The sequence below is a fragment of the Conger conger genome, chromosome 11, assembly GCF_963514075.1.
Source record: "Conger conger chromosome 11, fConCon1.1, whole genome shotgun sequence".
Classification (NCBI taxonomy): Eukaryota; Metazoa; Chordata; class Actinopteri; order Anguilliformes; family Congridae; genus Conger; species Conger conger.
In genome coordinates this window covers 47,953,867-47,973,779 of record NC_083770.1, presented here as the reverse complement: position 1 = coordinate 47,973,779, position 19,913 = coordinate 47,953,867, and the positions used below count along the sequence as shown (strand labels likewise).

General features: G+C 50.3%; 1 protein-coding gene across 11 annotated transcripts in view; it reads left to right on the top strand.

Moving 5' to 3' along the window:
• Positions 1–19,913, top strand: part of acacb (acetyl-CoA carboxylase beta) — a 44,698-nt gene that overhangs the window by 16,558 nt on the left and 8,227 nt on the right. For 8 of the 11 annotated variants that reach the window (XM_061260362.1, XM_061260365.1, XM_061260359.1 and 5 more), the window contains 33 exons: positions 883–1,046; positions 1,129–1,279; positions 1,813–1,916; positions 2,377–2,458; positions 2,579–2,724; positions 3,099–3,249; positions 3,732–3,866; positions 4,651–4,797; positions 5,200–5,388; positions 5,677–5,777; positions 5,878–5,966; positions 6,397–6,521; positions 7,267–7,380; positions 8,275–8,388; positions 8,662–8,751; positions 9,234–9,352; positions 10,265–10,288; positions 10,611–10,634; positions 11,263–11,400; positions 11,871–11,970; positions 12,072–12,179; positions 12,589–12,645; positions 12,818–12,859; positions 13,583–13,798; positions 14,519–14,674; positions 15,803–16,006; positions 16,352–16,507; positions 16,626–16,748; positions 17,091–17,360; positions 17,948–18,045; positions 18,665–18,785; positions 19,051–19,161; positions 19,637–19,780. In XM_061260362.1, the coding sequence (XP_061116346.1) occupies positions 883–1,046; positions 1,129–1,279; positions 1,813–1,916; positions 2,377–2,458; positions 2,579–2,724; positions 3,099–3,249; positions 3,732–3,866; positions 4,651–4,797; positions 5,200–5,388; positions 5,677–5,777; positions 5,878–5,966; positions 6,397–6,521; positions 7,267–7,380; positions 8,275–8,388; positions 8,662–8,751; positions 9,234–9,352; positions 10,265–10,288; positions 10,611–10,634; positions 11,263–11,400; positions 11,871–11,970; positions 12,072–12,179; positions 12,589–12,645; positions 12,818–12,859; positions 13,583–13,798; positions 14,519–14,674; positions 15,803–16,006; positions 16,352–16,507; positions 16,626–16,748; positions 17,091–17,360; positions 17,948–18,045; positions 18,665–18,785; positions 19,051–19,161; positions 19,637–19,780 (4,113 nt within the window). Of the gene's footprint in view, positions 1–882; positions 1,047–1,128; positions 1,280–1,812; positions 1,917–2,376; positions 2,459–2,578; positions 2,725–3,098; positions 3,250–3,731; positions 3,867–4,650; positions 4,798–5,199; positions 5,389–5,676; positions 5,778–5,877; positions 5,967–6,396; positions 6,522–7,266; positions 7,381–8,274; positions 8,389–8,661; positions 8,752–9,233; positions 9,353–10,264; positions 10,289–10,610; positions 11,235–11,262; positions 11,401–11,870; positions 11,971–12,071; positions 12,180–12,588; positions 12,646–12,817; positions 12,860–13,582; positions 13,799–14,518; positions 14,675–15,802; positions 16,007–16,351; positions 16,508–16,625; positions 16,749–17,090; positions 17,361–17,947; positions 18,046–18,664; positions 18,786–19,050; positions 19,162–19,636; positions 19,781–19,913 lie in introns of those variants that run through there. The other 3 variants (XM_061260363.1, XM_061260364.1, XM_061260369.1) reach the window with 3 other exon arrangements.

Genomic DNA, 19,913 nt, shown 5'->3' with positions numbered 1-19,913 from the left:
CCCCCACCCGGGCTGTGTCGAAGTGTCCCTGAGCAAGACACCTAACCCCCAAATGCTCCTGACGAGCTGGTCGGGGCCTTGCATGGCAGCCAATCGCCGTCGGTGTGTGAGTGTGTGTATGAATGGGTGAATGGAGAAGCATCAATTGTACAGCGCTTTGGATAAAGGCGCTATATAAATGCCTGCCATTTACCATTTACATTACATTACAGGGATTTGGCAGACGCTCTTATCTAGAGCCACGTGCAGTTGACTAGACTAAGCAGGAGACAATCCTCCCCTGGAGCAATGCAGGGTTAAGGGCCTTGCTCAAAGGGCCCAACAGCTGTGTGGATCTTATTGTGGCTACACTGGGGATCGAACCACCAACCTTGCGGGTCCCAGTCATCTACCTTAACCACTATGCTACAGGCCACCCTGTACAGGGTCAGGGTAGGCAGGTGATGCCTGCCTAAATGCAGAAGGAGGTAGAAATCAGACATTGAAATGTTTTTTTTTTCTCCTTAGAATTGGGGTCTTTACAGTGAAGGTGTGGATTCCATCTACACTGTAGCAGTGTTATAGAGTGGTCCCTACCTTGGACCTAAAGCAGGGGTCTTAAGCTCTAGTTTGGGGACACCTTCTGGCACTTGTCATTAGGCTTGTCTCTACAGCTGACTCGCATTTGTCTGTGACTTAATTCGTACTTCAAGGTCTTCAAGGTACTACTTCTCGCCTGGTTGTACGTCGCTCTAGCAGTGGGTCACATCTGACCGCTAAAGGCCTAGATGTAACGTCACTGTCATCAGGCCCAGCGGTTGGCTGGTTGGAGTAGGGAGTGGACCTTCTCGTTCAGGGCACGGAGAGTCTTTGCCGACGGCTGTTCTTCCGCTGCGTCTCCAGGGCTTCAAACCGAGCTCCGGCACCGTGCAGGAGCTGAACTTCCGCAGCAGCAAGAACGTGTGGGGCTACTTCAGCGTGGGGGCGGCCGGCGGCCTGCACGAGTTCGCCGACTCCCAGTTCGGACACTGCTTCTCCTGGGGGGAGAACCGCGAGGAGGCCATCTCGTAAGTCCCTTCTGAAAAGCCCGGTGGGGGGAACGGGTCTGTCTCTGGGGGGGTGGCGGCTGAGGCGTGTCACTGTGCACAGGAACATGGTGGTGGCCATGAAGGAGCTGTCCATCCGCGGGGACTTCCGGACCACCGTGGAGTACCTCATCAAACTGCTGGAGACGGAGAGCTTCAGGAACAACGACACCGACACCAGCTGGCTGGACCACCTCATCGCGGAAAAAGTGCAGGTCGGTGGGAGGTCCGGGCGGAACGAGGAGGGGCGAAGGGCTTCAGCGGTCCTCGTCATAACATTTGACCCATGACGTCATTTCACATGTTTAAGAATGTTTTCTTGTCTTATTTTAAGACAAATTGCTCATGTTTTAACTAATACTATCATTGTTCATCCCCCATATAGTGATCCTATATTGGTGGTGGAGTGTCTCATCGTGACCATTTGTGGCCACTTTCTGGTTGTACTTCGGACTAGTCTATTGTGTTTGTGTTGATGCTGTGATGTCTGTTTCTGTATTTTTTTTCTTTTTTTTTCTTCTACTTCTACTTCTGCTTTTTGGAACTACTCGGATTTACGTCTTCATATTGACTGTACTTGTCAAAATGTGGATTTTCTTTCTGTCCCTGTCTGTGTAGTTAGTGTTGTTGTTGTTTTGATTGTTTGCACTGCATTATGGGAAGCCATTATAAACTAGATGGCCCATCTGAAGGGGTTTTATCCTGATAACGAACTGAAACTTAAACTCAGTCGTGTCCTGCACTGCAGGCGGAGAAGCCCGACACCATGCTGGCCGTGGTGTGTGGCTCCCTTCACGTGGCCGACGCCAGCTTCAGGAAGAGCATGTCGGACTTCCTGCATTCTCTCGAGAGGTGCGTTCGCTCCGATCAACGTCAAAACGGCCACAGCAGACACGATGAGGGCGGCGAGAGTTTATCCAAACGATCGTGGAACGACGCCATGTTAAGACCGTCGAGTCCAGATAACGACGAGGGTTTCCATGATGACAATTTATGAGTCGGTGGAGTGGATTCAGTTTTGTTTATAACTCCGGACTCGAGATTTTAATCTTTGAATCTTAGACACAGCAGCCATTAGCAGACATTCTGCAACTTGGTCAAATGTAAAAAGAAACCCCCCAAAAAAAAACAAGTCTCTTGAGCTCAGGACGTATCTGAGCTGGCTTTAAACCAAATCATATGATTCATATTTCATAATTATTGTGACATCACAATTTTAGGGGGGGGGGGGGTGTAATCATTTTTCCTGGGAAACCAGATTGTCTGACCTCCTCCCCACCCAGCCTCTGAGCAGGTTTATCTCCTCTCTCAGGGGCCAGGTGCTGCCTGCTGCCAGTCTCCTAAACGCTGTGGACCTGGACCTCATTTACGAAGGCATCAAGTACTCCCTCAAGGTACTAAAGCCCTTATCTGACGCCGCCTTATCGCTCATGGAGATTTCGTTTCCATTCGCTGCTCGTTTCCTCATAACTCCGGCCCCGAGTGCACTGACCTTGCGGGCGGGCGTGTTCCAGGTGGCCCGCCAGTCCCCCACCACCTGCGTGATCATCATGAACGGGTCGGACATCGAGATCGACGTGCACAGGTTAAGCGACGGGGGCCTCCTCCTCTCCTACAACGGCTGCAGCTACACCACCTACATGAAGGAGGAAGTGGAGAGGTGGGACTTCCCGTCTGCTCGATGTCGTCATTGGCATTTTGGCAGACGCTCTTATCCAGAGCGACGTACAGTTGATTATACTAAGCAGGAGACAATTCTCCCCTGGAGCAATGCAGGGTTAAGGGCCTTGCTCAAGGGCCCAACGGCTGTGCGGATCTTATTGTGGCTACACTGGGATTAGAACCACCGGCCTTGCGTGTCCCAGTCATGCACCTTAACCACTATGCTACAGGCCACCCGATGTCAAACCTAAGGGCCTACTCCCAACAAATGTGTCATTTAACATTTATTAGCAGTTTATTCCAGAAATGGCATTTAGTTTTCTTCTAAAATTTGAGATGTATACTATTCTAATTGTATTTTGTTTCCTGTAGCTACCGGATCACAATAGGCAACAAGACGTGTGTGTTTGAGAAGGAGAAAGACCCCACGGTGCTCAGGTCGCCCTCTGCTGGTAAACTGCTGCAGTACCTCGTGGAGGACGGGGGCCATTTATGCGCAGGGAATTCCTACGCAGAAATTGAGGTAAACAATAGTTTGGAACGTAAAGGTAAACAAAGAACGCTTATCTGCTCTAGAGTTTCAGTTGTAAAATTTCCCTTTAGGTTTAATATCGCTGAATGTAACCACTGATTACAATATGAATTGAAACAAATTTTGATTTGTTTTAATTTACCTTGAATTTGCCTTGAGTCGAGTCCTGCTCTATATAGAATATTAGTGTACTTATACAGCAATGGCTGTGGCTAGGACAGTGAATTGAATCCTTGATATTGGACTCTAGAGTCTTTACAGACCATTGCTTTCAGTACTCAGTACCTAGTCTCGCAAAACATAGTCCTTTAAACGCACAATACTTGAGGGTAATGTAGTACTGCTCTACCTTGTAACCACATGTCCAGCCTCTGAGTTGCGAGCCCAGTTCTCCGTTATAGTCATATTATATTACATATATGTTATATTATAGTTGAGTGTGGCGGTGTGCTGAGGTGTGTTTGCGCCCGCAGGTGATGAAGATGGTGATGACGCTGAACGTGCAGGAGTCGGGCTGCGTGCACTTCGTCAAGCGGCCGGGCGCGGTGCTGGAGGCCGGGGGCATCGTGGCCCACCTGGAGCTGGACGACCCCAGCAGCCTCCACCCGGTGAGCTGGCGCTGATCCGCCCCGAACGCTGAATCACTGCAACCCTTTAGACATCCTGTACAATCCCAATGGCAGTGGTTCCCAAACTGGGCTCAACTAGAAGAGATTGAGTTTCTCTTTGACCTTCAAGCTCACTCAATCTCGATCATCTAAATCTAGATTTGTGAGTGATATTTTAAATAATGACAAAAAAGTTTTGGGTCACCTAAGTTTGTGAAACTTCATCTGGGAATGACTGGAAATAAGTTTGGGAACCCCTGCCCTATGGGCAACATATGCATCTACTCTCTCTAATGGAACAAAGTCCTTTCATATATACATGTACTCTGTGGTTGCTGTCTGTTTCTTTCCTAACTCTCAATGGATCTGAATGAGTGTTTTAAGTTAACCCACATATGGACTGATTAACCTGTGCCTGTCAGCCATTATATGGCACACTGCCCTCTGCTGGCAGATCTCTGCAGTGGAGTGTCCTTGCTCGTTCAAGCCTCAGTTTGAAGGCACTTTAATTCCAGACTTGGTGGATCCACAGGTCGATCAATAATCCATCATGCATTCTGAAAAAAGGATGTGCACTTCAGTTTCCTTCAGCTCAAGAATCCTTTGGGTGCCTCCTAGCTCCTAGCTCCTTCTAGGAGCAATTAACGGGTTGCAAGATGTCTTTAAAGACGGCAGACCTTGATCGATTTCCAGGTCCCGTCAAGTAATGAGGACAGAAGAAAGGATGAAATAAGCGATTAGAATGAGCCATGTGTGTCCCCCCTCCCCTCCCTCCCCCCCCCAGGTGGAGCTGAACACAGAGGTCCTGCCGGTCCAGCAGCCCCTGCCCATGACCGGGGAGAAGCTGCACCAGGTCTTCCACAGCGTGCTGGAGAACCTGGTCAAGATCATGGACGGCTTCTGCCTGCCTGAGCCCTTCTTCAGCAACAAGGTGAGGACCCAGCCCAGCTGGAGACACGTCTTACTTTAAACCCTTTGGAGGATTGATTTCTATTTGAATGTGCATTTGAAATGCTGCCAATCCCTGCATATACAGTATGTGTATCCTTGTCAGACCTGGGTCAAATACATAATTGTTTTGGATTCAAATTGCGTTTCTTTGCATTACTGAGGTTGTCTGGTGTATTGCAATTCTCTCAAAAAGGGAAACCTCGCCTTCTGGTCAATTGCACCAGGCAAGTTCAGTTGAGCACAGAAACCAAAAGAACTACGTATTGGACCCAGGTCTGGGCCTGTATTTTAAAACACAGTCACATAGACATGCGACCCTTTGTGAGGGTGTTCATGGCGATGTGAGAGGGTTCACTCTGTCTGACGGGGGGGGTCCTGGCAGGTGAAGCAGTGGGTGGGCACCCTGATGAAGACCCTGCGGGACCCCTCGCTGCCCCTGCTGGAGCTGCAGGAGATCATGACCAGCGTTTCGGGACGCATCCCGGTCTCCGTGGAGAAGGCCATCCGCAAGGTGATGGCCCAGTACGCCAGCAACATCACCTCGGTGCTCTGCCAGTTCCCCAGCCAGAGGGTGAGTCCCGGAGCCAACACACACCCCGAATGCACTCACCACCGTTTCTGTTACGCCTGGGGTCTCACGCTCCAGTCCTGGAGGCCCAGAGTGTGTGTGGGTTTATACACTTAGTGACAGAGTTTGAGATCCCTTGGTTAAATAGGCCCTGTATTTCTTGAGGGCATCTGATTTGCAAATGACATGCAATACATGTCAGTGAACGTGTTGTTCTCTGTGAACTATAAAATGTTGTTTAACTTTTCGTTTTTGTAAAAGCGTTGACTAGAGAGGATTTGTCCCTTGCAGATCGCCAACATCCTGGACAGCCATGCCGCAACGCTGCAGAGGAAGGCCGACAGGGAGGTCTTCTTCATGAACACCCAGAGTATAGTGCAGCTGGTGCAGAGGTGAGTCTGGTCTTACTGCTCTAACCTCTGTTTGTGCCACGTGCGGAAACTGCGGTCTCAAAGACGGGAGGGGTCACCTGTCCGGCCCTGTGCCCCTTAGGTACCGCAGCGGAATTCGCGGGTACATGAAGTCGGTGGTGTTGGACGTGCTTAAGAAGTACCTGGAGGTGGAGACGCAGTTCCAGCAAGGTAAACGCACCTGCTCACCTCAAACCTAAGCTACGGAAGACATTTCAGTTTTTCTCTCAATGATCCGCCAGTTTAAGCCTTGGACACCAACTGTGGGAGTTATTTTTGCCAATGACCAATTGCCAACCCTTGTGTGGTGTGAGATCACATGTGTGATTAGAATGTTCTTGACTGAACATTGTAATACTGATGTAACAATCACTTACTGGTACTGGTAAACTGGTAAGCAATGGAGTTCTAGAACACTGGCTTAGAATTCTGAAAGAAACATTCCAAATAACCTGCTCTTCAAAGGGTTAATGGTTGACATGAAGCACCTGAGTGTGAAATGCAGTGAAAACCGGTAGACACTGCAGCTCTCTGGGGCCTGAGATCTCAGGTGTGGCGTGTTGTCTGTACGGTAAAACAGCCACTTTCCTCTGGTCTGCAGCTCACTATGACAAGTGTGTGATAAACCTGCGGGAGCATTACAAGCCCGACATGACCCCGGTGCTGGAGCGCATCTTCTCCCACGCCCAGGTCTCCAAGAAGAACGTCCTGGTCACCATGCTCATCGTAAGTGCCCCGCCCGTCAGAGACACTTCCTGGCCCCACATCTCCCACCAAACCAAAACATCTCCCACCTAGTCCAACATACTCCCCGTCCCATCCTGCTGAACCCCCAGCCATCCAAAACATCTCCCACCTAGTCCAACATACTCCCCGTCCCATGCTGCTGAACCCCCAGCCATCCAAAACATCTCCCACCTAGTCCAACATACTCCCCGTCCCATGCTGCTGAACCCCCAGCCATCCAAAACATCTCCCACCTAGTCCAACATACTCCCCCCAGCAATCCAAAACATCTCCCACCTAGTCCAACATACTCCCCGTCCCATCCTGCTGAACCCCCAGCCATCCAAAACACCTCCCACCTAGTCCAACCTACTCCCCCCAGCAATCCAAAACATCTCCCACCTAGTCCAACATACTCCCCGTCCCATGCTGCTGAACCCCCAGCCATCCAAAACACCTCCCACCTCATCCAACCTACCCTCCGCTCGTCCAGCCCATCTCCGGCCCCATACAGTGCGGCTGGTTCTCTGAGAAAAGGGGCTGTGGGAACTCACTATTGAGAAAATAATGTTGGAAACATCACCACATTATAATTATAGTAACAATATCCAATTGTAACATTTGTTGTGCTTATCGTGTAGCACCCTCCTGGGTGATCCACGGCGGCCATTTTGTGTGAGGATTAGGGGTTGTGAGAAAGGGTTTGGGACGGGGGTGAAGGTGCGCCCCTGTGCGTCTCCCGCAGGACCAGCTGTGCGGGCGGGACCCCACTCTGGCTGACGAGCTCATGGCCATCCTGAACGAGCTCACGCAGCTCAGCAAGGTGGAGAACTCCAAGGTGGCCCTGCGGTCCAGACAGGTGAGCTCCCAGCGCCCGGGCGTGTCCGTCCACCCCCCAGGATACAGGCGTGTGACATCGTCTGTGTGGACGTGTGGATCTGTCGTTCATCACGGCGGTTCTCTGGTGCTCGGCTCAGCGGAAACTCATAACAGTGTCCTGCATTTATGCTGCTTATCATAAGCTGGCTCAGCCGAGTGCGTCTCCTACACGGCGAACAACAAAAATACATTACGGCATTAAATGGTTGCTGCTGTTTATTTATTCTTACAGTGTGTGGACCGATTTTTAAAAATTGAATTCAGATTTGCTTGAAGCATTTTTGGATACACAAAGCAGAACATTTCCATAATGTCAGCCAGGATTAGGGATGTATAAGATTAGGCTATGAATAACACATTCAGAATAGACTTGAACCTTCTCTGAGCTCCGATATTGTGCCCCTGTAGTATTTACCAGCTTTTAGTAATCCTTGCTTATATACTGTATATCCGAGCAGAATACGGTTTGGTAATATGTCGTGTCACGGTTCCAGCCCTGAAGGGTTCTAGATGCGTTCCCTCTACAGCACACTGCCGTGGTCCCTTTTTAAACAAGGTGGTTTACACAAGTAAGTAAATCAATGCATAACGTAACCTAATGATGAGATCAGCCCAGCACTGCCTGCAATTTTCCTACCACTAAAGTGTACCTAGTGCACACTCTGTATCTATAAACTAGACGGTATCCAGCACCATATCAAGCCTGGTCTTGACCACCCCCAGAGTTTCTGCCTCTCCGACATGACCTCGTTCTACTGACAGAACTCGGCATGTTAGTGGATTGTGGAATGAAGGTTGACCGTAAAGTCTTCATGGATACTCTTGTGTACGGTCAGCAGGTAGGCGATGTCATTCAAACACTGCGGTTTCTCAGGTGCTGATAGCCTCCCACCTGCCCTCCTACGAGCTGAGGCACAACCAGGTGGAGTCCATCTTCCTGTCGGCCATCGATATGTACGGACACCAGTTCTGCCCCGAGAACCTGAAGGTGAGGCTCCGATGGGGGTCCTTAAAATGACCTCACTGCTGCATTCCTGCCTGCCCCTCCAGTTTAACCGTTTTAAGGTGTAACACCTGAAATATGTGGTTAGAATGTTCTGAATGGAATATTCTAATGCTGATGTAACAATCACTGCTGGTAATTGAGAGCAATGCAGTTCTAGAACTGACCTAGAATAAAAGAAAATTTTAAAATTTTAAAAAAGGATTCCAAAAAGCCTGCTCTTCGAAGGGCTGAAATCTCCTGTCTTCTCGTCTGCAGAAACTCATCCTGTCTGAGACCTCCATCTTCGACGTCCTGCCCAACTTCTTCTACCACAGTAACCGCGTGGTGTGCATGGCTGCCCTGGAGGTGAGCTTCTCTGAGAGTACTCTGCTGTGATGTAAATGTACATTTTACACTTCTATTTTGATATCCGGCTACTACCATCATGTCATCATGCAAACTGACAGCATAGAGCAATGACAGCAAGAGCCGCCCTGCAAGAGGGGTTTGGGTGGAGGAGTGAAGATGTTGTGCTATAAGTAGCACAATGAATTAGCACAACTATCTCTGGATAATGCATTGTACTTTTTTACATCTAGCAGATGGTCTTATCAGGGACAACTTACAGAACTTTAATTCCTGACTGCATATAGTCCATTTAAGCAGCTAGGTAGTTGCGGAAGTAATTCAGGGTCGTTACCTTTCTCGAGGTACGACGGCAGAGTGGCACCTTGTTGTAAGCCCAGTTCTCCAGCCGCTCTCACACCCCTGGTGTTCATTGGAGCTGCAGCGGGTTTAGGACAGGGTGAGCGTGGGTTTATGGCCTGTCCCTCTCCCTCTCCCCCCAGGTGTACGTGCGCCGGGGCTACATCGCGTACGAGCTCAACAGCCTGCAGCACCACCAGCTGCAGGACGGCACCTGCGCCGTGGACTTCCAGTTCATGCTGCCCTCGTCCCACCCCAACAGGTGCTCCGCCCGCCTCCCTCGCCCCTCTACAACCCCCCCCATCGCCCCTCTATAACCCCCCCCCCTCGCCCCTCTACAACCCCCCCTCCCTCGCCCCTCTACAACCCCCCCTCCCTCACCCCTCTACAACCCCATATACGGTTAACTGTCAATCACTGACCCGTTCCAACCAACTGAGAGGACGTGGTCTCTGCGGCAAAACCACAACGATTGAGTTACGTCACTGAGTTTACGATGGCTCCTCCCATTTTTCGTTTTTTCGTGAAGCCTCATTGGCCCGTGGCTGCCTGTCACTCGGGCAGATGTGTTATCTCCCTTTCATGGTGTTGGGGGATTTGTTGGGTATTGTGGGGTCTCTGCAAGAGGGGCGGAGCTGGTGTCCGCATTGTGGGATTATTGTACAGTTTGTAACCTTGTGCCTTTACCCACAACTCCACCATTTTAATTGAAGTGTGCAAATAGAAGTTCAATAGGTCTTATTCTCGTAGGCACATAAATGACTGCTTTCCCATTTTGCTGTAAAAGAGTAATTGACGAGAGTGTAGACAAATAAACGGAGGGTACTTTTGTTCATGAAGTGGAAAAATACCCTTAATCCACTGGGCGAATGGAATTTTCCCCAGTCCTGGTCAAGAGTTCTTGCAGATTGAGTTGTCAAGTTGTCATTGTATAAATGCAAATACGTCATGGGGGGGTGCAAAAGCAGGCTGCAGACTCAATTTTCCTCTTTTATTAATTTCATTTTTACCTTTGTTCCTGCACCTACTGTTTATTATGGATATGTGAGACTGTGCTTTATATTCAAAGCAGAAGAGTGCCTGCCGCCACCACGTAGTCCTGTGTTTAGAGCCTTGGCCATTTTATCGGATCGTGTCTTCATCCCTCTCCACGTGCATCTTCCTTTCTCCTCAGATTTGAGCCAATCACAGTGGACCTGTAAAGAACCTTTTATTATAAGTGTTTTATAGAATTATTTTAAGTGTCCCCACTCAAAGTACTAATTCAATCTTTTTAACAGCTCTTATGTTCGTGGTGTGTTGCTAAATCTGACAAATCCTAACGTTTCCTCTTTTGGCCAAACCTTCAAAACGGTTTTGTCTCTGCATTAACCTCTCTGTGTTTATTCTGTTTAGTCTTTAATCCCACCTGTGTATCTCTTATTAAAAAAGGCATTGTGTATGTGTGAAACTAATCCTGATGCAGTGTTGACAGTACTTGGGAGTTCTCCCTCCTAACCATGTTAATGGTCTTATTTCAGAGAAAGCTGCCCTACTCTGAACAGGTAGAGTACAGCTCTTTCCCCTTGTTGCACTTAGCGGAATCACCTGGGCTTTTTTTGTGTTTTTTTTCTCCGCGTGCTGTGCTGCTTGTCATTGTACTCTTTTGAGGCTGTGCGTTTGTGCAGATTTTCTCTAACGGAAGATGGTTGGCTCCTCTTAACAGGTTTCTCATGGTGTTGTTTGTTTGCTTCTCTCAACCCCCAAACCTAGCTCTTGCGCACAGCGTTTCTGTTTCTGCAGTGTGCTCCTGAAAAATGAGTTTTAGACAATCTAAAGTTCACCAAAGAAAAAAAAAAACAAAAACAAAGGGCAATTGGTAGTGCTGTAGGTCCATCCTACGGCTATCAGTTGCTCTCAAACGATGCAACAGGCTTATTTGGCATTCATTTTAAAGATGAAATTAAATAACATTTTTTTTCTTTAACAAAGGCACTCTTTCCTTTAGAGAAGTTTGCACTGTAGGCTATGTTACAGGCCTGTGTCCGTTCTACTGAATGGCTATGCCTTGCCCTTCGAACCCCTCCCTCCCGCCCTCCCGCCCTCCCTCCTCCTGCCTCAGCTGACCCCTGACCTTTGACCTGTCCTCCATTCGACCCCGTCTCATCGCCCTCCCCTGCTCTCGCCCGCCAGGGTGTCCGTCCCAGAGAGCTCCCACCAGTTTGAGATCCGACGGCAGGGCAGCGAGCTCTTCATGGAGGGGGCCCTGTCCCCGCCCTGCCAGCGGATGGGCGCCATGGTGGCCTTCCAGGGCTTCGACGACTTCAGGAGGTAACGTCAGGGCCCCGAGGGGCTCCTAACCGGGCTTTCATCATCAAAGCTTTACGAGGGCTGCCAGTCTCAGTGTGAGGTGGGGTGGGCAGAGCAGGCGTGTTGACTCTAATCAGTGGTAGCTAGACCTGGGTCAAATAAATGTTTGGAATACTTGAACCCTTTAATCGCTGGTCAAGAGCCTGCTGATTATTCACAGTTTTTGGAGGAACGTCTAATTTCACCGGTATTCTAAGGGACTTTTCCACTTTGGTTAGTAGTTTTGTTGATGATTCTCAGTGATCTGCTGGGGTAGATCTCAGCGTGTGAAGGGCTGTTTAAAAATGCGTGTTTTGACCGAGGCCTCATGGCAACCACAGCCTCACCCTGGAGAGGGAACGAGTGGGATTTTTATCGTCGGCGGGAGAGCTCGCCTGGGAGAGAGGGCTGACCTCTGCCGGGTGGCGGCGGCGGTTGTTTTGTGTTTGAAGGAATTTCGACGAGGTGATCTCCAGCTTCGCCGAGCCCCTGCTGGAGAGCCCTCTGTTCTCGGAGGCCTGCTCCACGCTGTACGACGAGGAGAACTGCAAGGTGAGCGCGGCGCGACGCCGGGCGGGGCCTGGGGTCCGGGGCGGGGGCGGGGGCGGGGGCGTGTACGTTCAGCCGTGTGACGACACCCCTCACTCCCGCAGAGCATGAGGGAGAACCCCATCCACATCCTCAACGTGTCCATCAAGAGCGCCGACACGGAGGACGACGACAAGCTGGTGACGGATTTCAGCACCTTCGCCCAGTCCAAGGTGAGCCCCCCCCCACAGCCCCCGCCCCCCCCCCCCCCCCCGGCCTCTCACTGCCCAGCAGCTCGAGATCTCGTTGAACTGCTAATTGGTAGAATCAGGTGTGCCCAATTGGGGTTGAAATGAAAACCTGCAGGACGGTAGATCTCCAGGAACAGGATTGGGAACCACTGACTTATGTAGTAATGTAGTAAAATCCTTTCATTGATTTCATGATGGTTGAGCAACATTTTTAACAGAAATGACTAAATCATCTGCAGAAGTGTTCACATTTAAGTCTACAGAGATTAAGTATTTAAAATCCATATTTGACCCAGGTCAGTCTTGCTGTGGTTGTGTGGAGTGTTTCTGCATGCTGTACTTTAGTCATTCCTCTTCCTGCATATGAATTCAGAAATATCTCTGATTTCAGAAAGCCATCCTTTTTGAATATGGAATAAGAAGAATCACATTTTTAGTTGCACAGAAGGTAAGATTATGCATTAATAATATTTCTTATTATTAAGTCATGGTATTTTTATAGGTTAAAATGTAATAACGCAATTTTTGTCTTTTAATGCACCTGAATGAATTATGACTATCAAAGAAGAGTTTCTCTCAGGTATTTTGAAATTAATATATTTATTTCTTTTTTTATACAGAGAGAATTTCCTAAGTTCTTCACTTTCAGAGCTAGAGATGAGGTAAGAAAGACCCTGGGCCTGACTAAGACTTTTAGCATGCGCAGAACCTCTTAGCACTGGCCAAACTAATAACACAACCATGATAGGTGCGAAGCAAATGCCATGACCAATCACGGGTCATGTTATTGGTTTTGCACAGAGGAGTAAAATCCAGGTCCCAGTGTTTTGTTCCAACCGCCTGGATTTGTTAATTGGCACAATTCTTCAGCCAGAAGGCACTGTAGAATTAAATTGGTGAAATCAGCTGTTCAGAGTTCATGGGTGGAAGAAACACATGGCAGGACTTGCTGACCCCTGAACTTTACACTTCTGGTTTTGCGTGTGTTAAAGGTTTGTGCACGTGCTAATGGGCCCCCGTATGGGGCGACATGGCTCAGGCGGTAAGAGCAGTCGTCTGGCAGTCGGAGGGTTGCCGGTTCGATCCCCCGCCCGGGCTGTGTCGAAGTGTCCCTGAGCAAGACACCTAACCCCCAATGCTCCTGACGAGCTGGTCGGGGCCTTGCATGGCAGCCAATCGCTGTCGGTGTGTGAGTGTGTGTATGAATGGGTGAATAAGAAGCATCAATTGTACAGCGCTTTGGATAAAGGCGCTATATAAATGCCAACCATTTACCATTTACCGTATCTGGTTTCTGTGGGTGAGCTGTCTGACGATCGGTGAGAACTGTGAGAGGCTGGTGCGAGGGGTCCCACGGATCCCATCTCTCGTCTCCCGTCTCCCAGTTCCAGGAGGACAGGATCTACCGGAACCTGGAGCCGGCGCTGGCCTTCCAGCTGGAGCTGAGCCGCATGCGCAACTTCGACCTGGCGGCCGTGCCCTGTGCCAACCACAAGATGCACCTGTACCTGGGCGCCGCCCGCGTGGAGCAGGGCGCCGAGGTCACCGACTACCGCTTCTTCATCCGCGCCATCATACGCCACTCCGACCTCATCACCAAGGTAACGGGACGCCGCACCCCGATTGGTCTTTTTCATGGTTTAGTTTTTTTTGTACTGACGCTTATTATTCTGTGCAGTTTTTAACCCGCAGTCATCCAATCCAATTTCAATCTGGGGTCAAGTTCTGGAAATTGTTAACATTATCTGTTAACACTATACCCTGTCTCAGACTTTGGTTAGTTTTTTCAGCAATGCGTTGGGCAGTGTTCATATACTGTATACCAGGGCTGCCTAACCCTGTTCTTGGAAATCTACCATCCTGTAGGTTTTCACTCCAACCCTTACAAAGCACGCCTCATTCAACAGCTGGAGTTGTTATTGATCTGCCAATTAGTAGAATCAGGTGTGTCAGTGAAGGGTTGAATTGAAAACCTCCAGGATGGATGTCCAGGGTCGAGCAGCTCTGAAATATATACGGCATTTATTCAAAAAAGATTTGAATGTGTGAATGAGTCTTGGTCAAATAACGGAGAGAAATGCTTGGCAGCCTGTTAGTAGGTGCTGCGGGAACTGGGGGGGTGTTTAGGGTTTGGGTTGGCGGTGAGGGGCCTGAGCCCTTGGGGGGGTGTTTAGGGTTTGGGTTGGCGGTGAGGGGCCTGAGACCTTGGGGGGGTGTTTAGGGTTTGGGTTTGGCGGTGAGGGGCCTGAGACCTTGGGGGGGTGTTTAGGGTTTGGGTTTGGCGGTGAGGGACCTGAGACCTTGTGCCCCCCCCCCTGCAGGAGGCCTCCTTCGAGTACCTGCAGAACGAGGGCGAGAGGCTGCTCCTGGAGGCCATGGACGAGCTGGAGGTGGCCTTCAGCAACACCGCCGTGCGCACAGACTGCAACCACATCTTCCTCAACTTCGTCCCCACCGTCATCATGGACCCCTCCAAGGTCAGCGAGCCCCTCCCTCCCTCCCTCCCTCCCTCCCTCCTCCGCCACCCGAGGCCCTGATCCTCTGTCAATATCTGATGTTCGGTGTCCGGATTGTCACGGTCACATTGAGTTCGCTTTTTTAAGATTGTTTCTCTTTTCCCGTATTCTTCTAACAGTATACACTTCTCCTCGTCCATCCAATTTGGTTTCCTTTTTTTGTTTTCCGTATTTTTCCATGTTCGCCGAATAAAATAAAATATAGCAGGGCTACTGTAGGTTAGGGGTTAAAACCTTAGCGATTGGAGAACGTATAGCTTCTTATTGTATAGCCTAGAGTGAATGACTGTAACCGATGAGATGACGCATCCATGGCACAGGAGTGGGTTAGCTGCACTGGTTAAGCTGAGGTGGCGGTTCAAGCTAATTCAGCCGCTGACCTGTAATGTAACACTGGCTAAATCTAGGCACCAGTTAGTTTGCAGGAAAGCCAGTCCCACACACAGACACTTGGCCATTCCAGTTGATTTGGAGCTTGGGGTTTGAGACTCGGGGTGTACCGTTTCAGCTGACCTAAATCAACACTAACCATCAAAACAAAAAGGTGTTAAAGGGAAATTAAAGGTACAATAGGTAATTTCAGACTTCTGACAGTCAAGAGAGGAATTGCAGCAACAAACACGCTCAAACCACAACACTGTTGGAACCCTCCCCCTTCTCTGTGAATGCGCTGACGTTGAAACGCCAGTGGTTGTGGCGATTAGAACAATGTTTTGGTACAGTGTCGGGCCGTCAAACGGTATATTTTGAAACCCGAGTTTAAGGACCATAAACGCAGGCAGAGGGTGAGTCAACATTGTCAGTGAGCCTTTTTCAATGATAGGACGGGGATTTACAATGTTGTACCTTTAAGCGGCTGGTTTTGTGGCGTTGGCGCGCTCCTCCTCAGATCGAGGAGTCTTTCCGCCTGAGCCAATTTTGCCCCCCTGTGCCAGTTCAAGCCAACTCCAAAAGTACAACTACTTAGCTAGCTAACTTTAATGTACCGTTTCATCTGAGCTGAATCAACGCTAATGCGGCTAACCGGCGAAACAAAAAGGTGTTGAAGGGAAATGAAGCGGCTGGTTTTGTGGCGTTGGCGCCCCTCAGATCGAGGAGTCTGTGCGCTCCATGGTGATGCGTTACGGCAGCCGGCTCTGGAAGCTGCGCGTGCTGCAGGCCGAGCTGAAGATCAACATCCGCCTCACGCCCGTGGGCACCGCCATCCCCATCCGCCTCTTCCTCACCAACGAGTCCGGCTACTACCTGGACATCAGCCTGTACAAGGAGGTGACGGACCCCGGCTCCGGACAGGTACCCTATACCGCACTGCGGTTATCATACTGCTTCATCCATCAGTGAGATGAGCATCGTACGCATGCCTAAGGACATTTATGATTTAATTATTTACTTTCAGACAACCGTTGGCAAGTGAGCAGTTTATTGATTTGTTGATTCAAATATGTCTTGATTGAGTGAGCAATTTATTGCTGCGCACACACTAACGATACCTTTAGCTTCTTAAAAATGATATTTTTAGAAATAATTTTTAGAAGTGGTTCCAGGTGTTGTCCATCATACACTGAGCTGTGGAGTGTAATCACCGTGTCAGTGGAGTGGTTCTGTGTGTTTGAGCGTCTCCTCTCCTCTCCTCTCCAGATCATGTTCCAGTCGTACGGGGACAAGCAGGGTCCGCTCCACGGCATGCTGATGAACACCCCCTACGTCACCAAAGACCTGCTGCAGGCCAAGAGGTTCCAGGCCCAGACGCTGGGCACCACCTACGTGTACGACTTCCCCGAGATGTTCAGACAGGTGCCGCCCTCCCCGTTCTCACGCCGTGACGCGTGAAACCTCAATACCTCAACCCCTCCGATCCTCGACCGCGCCTCCGTCCTCACCCTGCTCATTCTGCCGTGTTCTGTTCCCGCAGGCCCTGTTTAAGATGTGGGGTTCGGGGGACAGTTACCCCGAAGACGTGCTGATGTGCACGGAGATGGTGCTGGACCCCCAGGGCCGACTGGTGCAGATGAACCGGCTCCCTGGAGACAACGAGGTAATCTATCGCGCTCACCTGCCCCTGGGGTATAGGGCGGCCTGTAGCGTAGTGGTTAAGGTGCATGACTGGGACACGCAAGGTCGGTGGTTCTAATCCCACAGTAACATCCGCACAGCCTTTGGGCCCTTGGATTGTCTCCTGCTTAGTCTTAAATCAACTGTACATCCCTCCATCACCCCACAACAAACATACATTTGACATGCATTAAACAATATTTGGAAAGGAAAGTCAGTGTCATACATGCAAAAGTGAACAGAAAAAGATACACCAAAAAAAGGATAACAACAAAATAAGGATAATGACATCATTCACGGCGACGCTGTTGTTGCCTTCTCGCAGGTGGGCATGGTGGCGTTCCGCATGAAGATGAAGACGCCGGAGTACCCCGAGGGCCGCGAGATCATGGTGATCTGCAACGACATCACGCACATGATCGGGTCGTTCGGGCCGCAGGAGGACCTGCTGTTCGCCCGCGCGTCGGAGCTGGCCCGGGCCGAGGGCATCCCGCGCGTCTACGTCTCCGCCAACAGCGGCGCCCGCATCGGCCTGGCCGAGGAGATCCGACACAAGTTCCAGGTGGCCTGGGTGGACCCGGCCGACCCCTACAAGGCAAGGCTGAGCTCCAGGGGCCACCTGTAGGACCACCTGTAGGGCCACCTCTAGGGCTGTCTCCGGGGGCACCTGTAGGGCCACAGGGGCACCTGTAGGACTACCTGTAGGGCCACTGGGGCACCTGTAGGACTACCTGTAGGGCCACAGGGGCACCTGTAGGGCCTCCGGGGCACCTGTAGGACTACCTGTAGGGCCACAGGGGCACCTGTAGGGCCACCGGGGCACCTGTAGGACTACCTGTAGGACCACACCGTCCGCAGGGCCACCTGTTGTCCTGTAGCACAGGAGCTGCACACCTGTGTGGTTAATGTGTCAGGGTCAGACGTAGGGCACATGTTATGGATGCTGGTAAAAATTTGAAAACATCACTGGAAAATCTTCAAGAAACATGTTGCTAATCAAAGGGCTTGCCAGAAATCTCCTGAATTTTAAATGCTGGCTTCAAATGATATAAAATAATTAATTTAATTGAATTAATTGAAAATAATTTGACCCAGATCTGGTCAGATGGTTGTATGTAAAGATTGTTTTTGCACCTGAGAATCAGATTTTACTGAATCATTCTTCCTTGTTTCGGTGCCCAGGGTTTCAAATACCTGTACCTGACACCCCAGGACTACACCCGCATCAGCTCCTCCAACTCTGTGCACTGCCGGCACGTGGAGGAGGGAGGGGAGTCCAGGTCAGCCGTTTCCCTCTCTTCTGTACATCATTACTCTCAAATGTGCCCTGCATGTTGTCCCTATAATAACCAGTTTAACCCTTTCAGGCGCCAGACATGACAATCACTACTGGTAATTTAAAGTAATGGAGTTCTATAACACCGACAGAATTTAGAAAAAATTAAACTACTCCAGAACATCAGTCTCGATGTCTTGGCATCATTCACACCCAGTTGTTACTCATGAAACAAGTGGGATCTTCTGTTTATCCTGGAGTGACCTGGACTGTACACTTTCAACCCTGTTACATGGGCGGTGGGTGAGGATATCGAACCCTACTCTTGGAGAGCTGCAGGGCGGCTGGTTTATTTTAGATTTTAATTTGCTGTAAGAATCAGCAATCAGTTTAGACAGAATAACCCAGGTGAGGTGGAGTTAACGGTGTAATCTACCCTAATGGATCAGTTAAGTTCTGGGAAACTGGGTACTCCAGCCCTGCTCTTCAGGCCCAGGGTTGGGGTGAAGGGGGGAGTTCAGGGTGGGTATTTTGGGGGTGGTGTAGTTGGCGGACAGGGGGAGGAAGAGGGGCCATTATGCGGTGAGGGGGCCTGACTCCCTGTGTCCGCCCCGCCCCCTCAGGTACATCATCACTGACATCATCGGGATGGAGGAGGGTCTGGGCGTGGAGAACCTGCGGGGGTCCGGCACCATCGCGGGGGAGACGTCTCTGGCCTACGAGGAGATCGTCACCATCAGCATGGTGAGTCAGCGCCGCCTGGCGGGACCCTCAGCCAGGGGGTAAAATGGCTGCCCTTCATGATGCCGCCCGACGGTGTTTCCCTGTGTCACTGTGAGTGTGTGTGTGTGTGTGTGTGTGTGTGTGAGAGCAAGGCCCTTAACTCTGCATTTCTCCAGGGGAGGATTGTCTCCTGCTTAGTCTAATCAACTGTACGTCGCTCTGGATAAGAGCGTCTGCCAAATGCCATTAATGTAATGTAATGTAATGTGATGTAATGGGTTTGCAGGTGACGTGCAGGGCCATTGGGATCGGGGCGTATCTGGTGCGTCTGGGTCAGAGGGTCATTCAGGTGGAGAACTCCCACATTATCCTCACGGGTGCTGGTGCCCTCAACAAGGTCTGTCTGTCTATCTGTCTGTCTCTGTGTGTGTCTGTGTGTCTGTCTCTCTGTGTGTCTCTCTGTGTGTCTGTCTGCCTGTCTGTGGGTGTGTGTATCTGTCTGTCTGTCTATCTGTCTGTCTCTGTGTGTGTCTGTGTGTCTGTCTCTCTGTGTGTCTCTCTGTCTGCCTGTCTGTGTGTGTGTGTATCTGTCTGTCTGTCTGTCTATCTGTCTGTCTCTGTGTGTGTCTGTGTGTCTGTCTCTCTGTGTGTCTCTCTGTGTGTCTGTCTGCCTGTCTCTCTCTGCCTGTCTGTCTGCCTGTCTCTCTCTGCCTGTCTGTCTGTCTGTCTGTCTCTGGCTGTCCAACTTGGTGTTTCTGTGTGTCTGCAAGTCTCCTTTAGCCTCTCTAGAAACAGTTTTACTGCCTGTGCGCTGTCTGTATGTGCAGTGAAACGGTTTTCCTCTGGATGACTTTGGCACTGTCGGCCGACAGGTGCTGGGGCGGGAGGTCTACACCTCGAACAACCAGCTGGGCGGGGTGCAGATCATGCACCACAACGGAGTCACTCACGCCACTGTCCCGGATGACTTTGAGGGCGTCTTCACCATCCTGCAATGGCTCTCCTACATGCCGAAGGTACCGTGCAGGCAGCAGCTGAAACTGTGGGTTTCCTGTAAAAATGGGTGTCCTGTAAAAAGTATGGGCTCCTGTCATCTGTGAAAGTGAGTTCATGTCCCCCTAAACATGTGGATAACTGTTCCCTAAACTT